This window comes from Micromesistius poutassou, assembly GCF_964030765.1.
Source record: "Micromesistius poutassou genome assembly, chromosome: 7".
In the NCBI taxonomy this organism is placed as follows: domain Eukaryota; kingdom Metazoa; phylum Chordata; class Actinopteri; order Gadiformes; family Gadidae; genus Micromesistius; species Micromesistius poutassou.
Window position 1 is genome coordinate 4,001,677 of NC_140277.1, and position 7,500 is coordinate 4,009,176.

The following is a 7,500-nucleotide window of genomic DNA, read 5'->3' on the forward strand; positions in this document are numbered from 1 at the left end:
GGCTGAACGAGAATGTACCCACCCTACAGTGGGTGCATGTGGTGGAGGTGGAGGTACGCTGGGTGCATGTGGATGTGGAGGTGTTGGGGGTACTGACCGGGGGCTTGTCCTCCGCTATGTTGGTGCTGTAGGGCAGGTTGGTGAAGACCGGGTTCATGTCCTGGATGTCAGTGATGAGGATGGCCAGGTTGGTCAAACGGGACAGAGGTCTCCACCGGTCCTGGTCCTGATGAGGCCGAACACCCACACACACACACACACACACACACACACACACACACACACACACACACACACACACACACACACACACGCACGTTAGAGCGGCTGCTACCAAACCATGTCTATCTGCCCGTGTTTGTTTACTGGTCTGTTGCTCTGTGTATATGTGTATTAATGTTGATGTGTGTGTGTGTATGTGCCTGTGTGTGAGTGAGTGGTAAACAGACTGCATTTATAGAGCGCTTTTATACGATCCAATACGATACGATACAACTTTATTAATTCCCCGTAGGAGAAATTTGTTTGTTGCAATAGCCCAGCAGCAGTAGAAAAACACAGGATAAAAATAAATAAAATACAATAAAAATACAAAGTACTAATACAACAACAGAACCAGTGCATTATAATATTGCCTAACATTCACCCATTCATACACACATTCCCACACAGACGGCGGCCGCGTCAACCACCGCAGGGCGACAGCCGGCTCGTCGGGAGCAGTCAGGGTGAGGGTGTCTTGCTCAGGGGCCCCTTGACACTCAACACTCAAGAGCAGGCGATCGAACCAGCAACCTTCCAGTGACCAGCCAAGCCCAGCCAACGAGTGAATGAATGTGGCGTGCCGTGCTCGTGAAAACGCGGGGCGTCCTCTGACCGTGGCGTTGATGGTGAGCTGGTAGGCCGACGTGGTCTCGTAGTCCAGCGTCCGGTTGACCGTGACGATGCCGCGGGCGCCGTCGATGGCGAAGAAGGGCGAGGGCGGCTGGAAGTAGAAGAGCACGCTGCCCCCGGTGCCCTGGTCCGGGTCGGTGGCGTTCACCATGAACACCGACGTCCCCACGGCCGTGTTCTGGAACGCAGGCGCACGTGGACGCACACGCAGACACACAGACAGACACAGACAGACGGACATAGACACACGCAGACACACACACAGACACACACATAGAAGAACACACACAGACACAGACGAACACACAGACGAACACAGACACAAACACACACATAGACACACACACACACACAGACGAACACAGACACACACAGACACACACACACACACACACACACGGACACACACAGGTTAGCATGTATCATGAGCTACCATGACTACCATAATACACGGCATCTTCTTCATTTCACACCCCAGCCGAGGTTTTGATTCAGCCCGTGGAACCGTGCCGGAACATGAGCTCCTCATTACGGCTGGGCTCTGACCTTTAGTTCAGTCGGCCTATCGTAACATACCCAGCCAGACACCTATTACAATAGGCCCAGTGAGTAAGAAGCGTCCCAGCGGGGCTGTTAGGTCAGGACACCCCCGTAGCCCCCCCCCTTCCCCCCCATCTCCTCCCCTTCTACTCACATCAGCATCCACAACGTCCATGCAGTCAGACATAGCAAGAGGCCGGCGAAAGATACAACATGATACTGGGAAACCTAATTGACCCTCATTAATTAGCCCTGTGTGGGAGGTATAATGAGCAGGCAGACTCTGGGTTGGCAGTGCTCTGGGTTGGTGTGTGTGTGTGTGTGCGTGCGTGCGTGTGTGCGTGCGTGCGTGCGTGCGTGCGTGCGTGCGTGCGTGCGTGCGTGCGTGCGTGTGTGTGTGTGTGTGTGTTTGAGAGTTCTCTGAGAACCTCTTTCATATCCAAGCAAAGTTGGTATTGTAACTGAAATACTCCAAACTGAATCAATATTAAATCAAGTCGAATCGAATCGCAGATCGAATCGGGACCTTGTGAATCTGAGAAATCAATAACCAGCAATACCCGGCCCTAATACAACATCACTAGAACATCTCTCACACGCAAAATACACACACAAAGACTATCAAACACCAGTACTCATCAGTCCAGGGGAGAATTACAATAAAAAACAACAACAATATCCTACACATTATAATAGTTACAACATGTACATTTGAGTTACAATGCAGGATTCAATGCAACAACTCAAATGAGTAGCATTTTCATGTAATGATCCACATTACGTGTGAGTCAAAGTGTTTTAAGTGCAGGATTTCACTGTGTAAGACTGTGACTTCACATGATGTCATACATCAGAGAGTCTCTTTTGTCTCTTTGTACCTGTCGAGGCTGGCTGAGGGGGGAGGGGGGAGGGGGGAGGGGGTGAATAGGAGAACACGTCACCTAGGAAACACAACAACACTGCAAAGAGCAGCTGAGGTCAAACTACTCTGTTTCCCGGATATAGTTCTTCAAAGCACACAACACATCAACTCTGTCAGTCCTTTTACGGAACTCACAGTGTGTGTATGTGCGTGTGTGTGTGTGTGTGTGTGTGTGCGTGTGTACCTGTGTGTGTGAGGGCGTGCACGTGGGTTATGATATTGGGGCTGTGCACTGCCTTGCCTAGAGCACGACAGAGAGTCTATCTCTCCGCGCACAGGAGATCGTGAAACAACGTCTGATCAAATACACACACGCACACACACACACACACACACACACACACACACACACACACACACACACACACACACACACACACACACACACACACAAAATGACATGTTTGCACGCAGTGTATGTCTTCACATGAGGCAGCAAAATTCGACCCGGATGTGTGTTAATCGAAAGGTAACCCCTTCAGAATCCAAACCCTAGTCTGCATCCTCTCACCAGTATTATTCCGGTCTCAACCGGCCCATCCTGGTGAGCACTCAGCAACCAAAATAGACATGGCCTGATTTCCACACGTTTGCCGTTGATATGATTCGAAGCATGTGGGAGAATTTGGGATGGAAGTGTAATCTTTGCCATTGTAATCTTTGCCATGCCATTGCATGTATAATAAAGCGGGAAACGTTGTGTTTAGTCTGCCTAGACTCTGAAACCAGGACCCCACACCGAGGGGAGGGAGGGGGGATGAATGAGGAGGGATTAAAAACACATGGGGAAGACGAGGGGGAGATCAATAGACAGAAGAGAATATATAGAGTTTGACAGAGAGAGAGAGAGAGAGAGAGAGAGAGAGAGAGCGAGAGAGAGAGAGAAAGAGAGAGAGAGAGCGCGAGAGAGCGCGAGAGAGAGCCAGAGAGCCAGAGACAGAGAGCGAGAGAGAGAGCAAGATCGGGAGAGAGAGAGGAAGATCGGGAGAGAGAGAGAGAGAGGAGAGCAAGAGCGAGAGAGAGAGATCCATTGACAAGGGAGAATATATAGAGTCAGACAGAGAGAGTCAGACGCGTTTACATGACACTCAAGAAAGTGGAATTATTGGGTTAGTTCAACTATGATTGGATTATTATGATGCATATATACATCATCTCTAAAATTGAATTGAATTGGGTTTCTCATAGTCAAATTTTTTTAAGAGATAAGAGAAGAATTAAGAGATAGATTATCCCTAGATTATTCGACTGTTAATCGCATTAAGCGTTGGGATTGGATTATGCGTTCTGCGCATGCTCAATATATTTTCTGTGGGCCGTGAGCCGGAAGTAGAAGGGGACGATAGTCGTGTTGTTGTCGCCGTCGGAAAACGAGAAACGGCAATTTATTTAAAAAGGTGGTGCAGAAGATGGAGGAAGCCGGTGAATGTAGTTACCCCCTATAAGAATTGTATCCCTGGCTGCGGGAGCGCACATGGCATGCATTCAGTAAAGGTGAAAGCACACAGACACTACGCTTTGACTCTTAAAGACTGCGTTGGGTTCTTAGACTCTCTGATACTTCCACAACAAGTGAAGACTTATAGTGGGGGTTATCTCGCCCATGGGGGAGAAGGAATTGGGGAAATGCCGTATACGGACGGGCGGTGGAGGGGCGGCGGAGGGGCTGCTCCGGCGGGAGAAAGATGTTTTCAGTAGACAGCTGTCAATTCACTTCTGGTCCATGTAATTTCTCAGACGCTCCATTGTTCCGACCTCTCAATAACACAAAATAGTCCCATTGGTCCTACAGCCCAATAGTCTGACGTCCCTTTATTACTGACATCCCATTGTTTCGAGCAGCTTTTAGGTCACCTATACAGCGGAGCCTGCATACGACAACAATCCCTTTCTCCTCCATGTCGCGGTTCAATCTGGACTTCACAGAGTCAAAGCCAAAGTTTCTTTCCCCCAATTCCTTCTCCCCCATGGGCGAGATAACTCCCACTAGGCATCTTTACTTGTTGTGGAAATACCAATATCTCTAATTCGGAGTAGGAGTGCCTGTTCTCAGGGAAACCCCGCGCCTGCTGAAGTGACGGAGAACCAACTGAGTGTTGTGGTTATGCTGTTGCAGATGCAGAACCAGGCATGTCTGGGGCAGCTCGCTCCAACCAGAGTCCAGTCAGGTCCTCACTCAGGCAGAGATGGGCTCTGGTCCCCGCTGGGAGAGCGATCTATAGGTTCTACTCTACTGTACTTCTATATTCCTATCCACTGCATGCTGGAGGGATGATGGTGGCATGGCCTTTGGGCTGCTCTATCTGAGAGCATGGATGTAGATGTGTTTCATACTCATGATCCTTCACATGCCAGTCACATAGCAGTCTGGTGGTGGAGCACCGATGGTGAGATTTGTGTTAAAGGTCAGGTTATTCTCAGGTGCAGAACTGCAGAAGGTTATGCAAATTACATGAAATATCAGGAGGAGGAGCGGGTTGACTCATGACCAGGAGGTTGCTAGTTTGAGCCCAGTTCCTCCTAGCTGAGTGTTGAGGTGTCCCTGAGCAAGACACCTCACCCTAACTGTTCCTGACCAGCTGGCTTTTGCCATGTGTGGTTGACTCCACCGTCGGTGTGTGAATGTGAACATGAATGGTTGTAAGTTGCTTTAAATAAAAATGTCTGCTAAATGCCCTAAATGTAAATATTTGGAAGTATAATAACTTACCTTTGCTTTGAGTTAACTGAAATAGTGCTGCATTTGAGACTTGCTTTACTGAGGAAACAACAAATGAATATAAATCCAAACTTGCATTCAAATGAACACTTCTGCATTCATACATTAGACTGTGCTTCTGAAATGTGTCAGTTATTTAAACAGTCACCCTACATACCCTCTCACCACTAGCCTAGTCCTAACTAGACCTTCGTACTCATTTCATTCATACCGATGGTCTAGAACTGCTATAGAGACAAACGATTTCTCACTTGAAGGCGGGTGCTGTTGAAGTTTAAAACCTATTGGCTCTGCCCAGTGCCACTCCGGATCTGCCTTAACCAATCGCTAACGTTTGGTCGTGACATATTTCATGCTTAGCAAACTCCTTCACCACTAACAGAGCCAGCTGGAAAATTTAACTTTTCCCGAATCCCGTGGGAAGAAGCGCCACAACATCTTGACCACCAAAAAAAAAGTTTCCACAACAGACCGAATAGCTTTCTCCATTGTGTTCCTGCTGCTTCCTGGTATTCGTTTGACTACAACTGAAACTCGCGCACGACCTGTACGTCACTGTTCTCAGGCCGCGCCTCCTGTTCGCTGATTGGAGGGACAAACTTGAGGGAAAATAAATCGTTCGCAGACCTAGTACTGAAGTGAAATTAAAATTGAGCGGAAGTACGGAGGTGGGCGGAACCAGGCTATCTCACCACTAGCTCCCACTAGAATTACTTAACCCTCACCCCATTCACACCAGAACACGGTCTGCACTGTCGTGGACACCGCCATCAGACGCCAAAGTCAGAAGCCCCAATCCCCCACCATTTCCTCTCCTCCTGACATTCTGAAGTCAGGTGATTCCCGCCGCACCTCTTCACGCCAAGGCCGTCAATCTCCCGGCGTAACCTTCCACCAGCGTGGCACGGGACGTGTTTAAAGGGGGTAATTTGCATAGTGACGTGGTCTGGCAGCCCGCTGGCTGCCACTTCCGAGGTCCAACTGTTCGCCACAATAGCGCTGTGATTACACCTCCGCCTTTTTACAGGCATCTCCCCTCCCCTCGACTTCCAGGTCTGCTCACATCTGCTCCCAGCCTGCCTCCGTCTGTCCCAGCGGGGCCAGTGATTGGCCTGGCTGCTCGCACCCTTTCAACACCTCACCACCTTCACCCTTCCGCCCACCCCCTTGGCATTGTTCTTTGGTCCGGGTGGAGGGGGGAGAGGTGTTAAGTGCTGAGCCAAACAATGGGAAGGAACTGCTGTGGATGGGTTTGTGGAGGTGGAACAGCAGGGACGTTTATGTCAAGATTTGCAGAAAATGGAAAAGCTTGATTAAAGTCAAATAGTGGGCTGTAACAATAGCAATCAGCACTTTCCGTGAGGCAGAATAAGTACGAGCAAAAATGGTGGATGTTTCTTGTTCCCGTAAAGATTAATAGAAACAATGTGACTTTGAAAGTAAAGCTGAACCCCCTGAACCGTTGAAAACCTTCAATTAATCAGGGAGGTGACGCACACAAAAAATACATTATTCCCCCCCCCCCTGAAATTAGCTTATCAATAATTCAATGTGTTTTGAATCAAGACTAAACGTCCTTCATCGGTGGGGCTCCCAACAGTAAACGGGGGGGGGACACGTGAACTAATAATCTGAGCTCAATCTGTAAATTGTAATATTATAACCAAAAACATCAGTAAACGTACAGTTTAATACATGTTTGTGGTGGTGCCTATTGAGAAAGAACAAATCTGATCCTTTGTGTTATCATGGTTTGGGGCTAGGTACGAATCAGAGAGTGGTGAATGTTCAACAAGTGGTTTATTCCAACAGAGACACAAGGTGGACAAGGTTGCGTTCTGGAGGTTGTTCATGATGCATCTCTGGAAGACGGGTAAGAATTCAGTTTATTTTGGAAGTGGGTGGAGTGGTAAATAAGCCATGCCTGGTTTTAATTGACCCAGGTAAACCTTTGGTCTGTCTTGGCTTGGGCGGAAATGGCAAAGAGGCCATGTTTGTAGTGTCTGACCTATCTACAAACTCATAAAACCGTACATGGTGTTGTCCGCTATGTGGAGAAAAAAACATTCATAACTGGTGTCAGCTTGAAACATGTCATCAGAAGAAGCATAGATTAAAATAATTCACATCACTATCCACAGGGCCAGAGCTGAGGACCCATGTACCCCCGGAACCCGGCTGGATAGAGGGGACCAATCAGGTGCAGGAGATAAATCACAGGGGGGGGAGGGGGGGGGTAACTGAACGGAACAGACGCGAGGAAGGGCACTGGCAGGGCATTGGTCTTGCCGCTAAATTGCAACGGATTCAATTTTCAATTATCTGCCCCTTTTTTCTATTTCATTTTCTTATATTGTCAGGTTTTTTTTCTTTCCCGCGCCCTCGTTCCCCCTCGGCGGCGTTCCAGCATGCCGCTCCTGACAGA

The 7,500-nt window shown here is 48.6% G+C and overlaps 1 protein-coding gene across 1 annotated transcript in view; it reads right to left on the reverse strand.

Annotated features, from left to right (window-relative positions):
• The window catches only part of cdh23 (cadherin-related 23), a gene marked incomplete at its 5' end in the record, with an annotated part of 161,101 nt that overhangs the window by 108,257 nt on the left and 45,344 nt on the right, over positions 1–7,500 (reverse strand). The window contains 2 exon segments of the mRNA XM_084470154.1: positions 98–226; positions 878–1,072. Coding sequence (XP_084326280.1) covers positions 98–226; positions 878–1,072 — 324 coding nt within the window.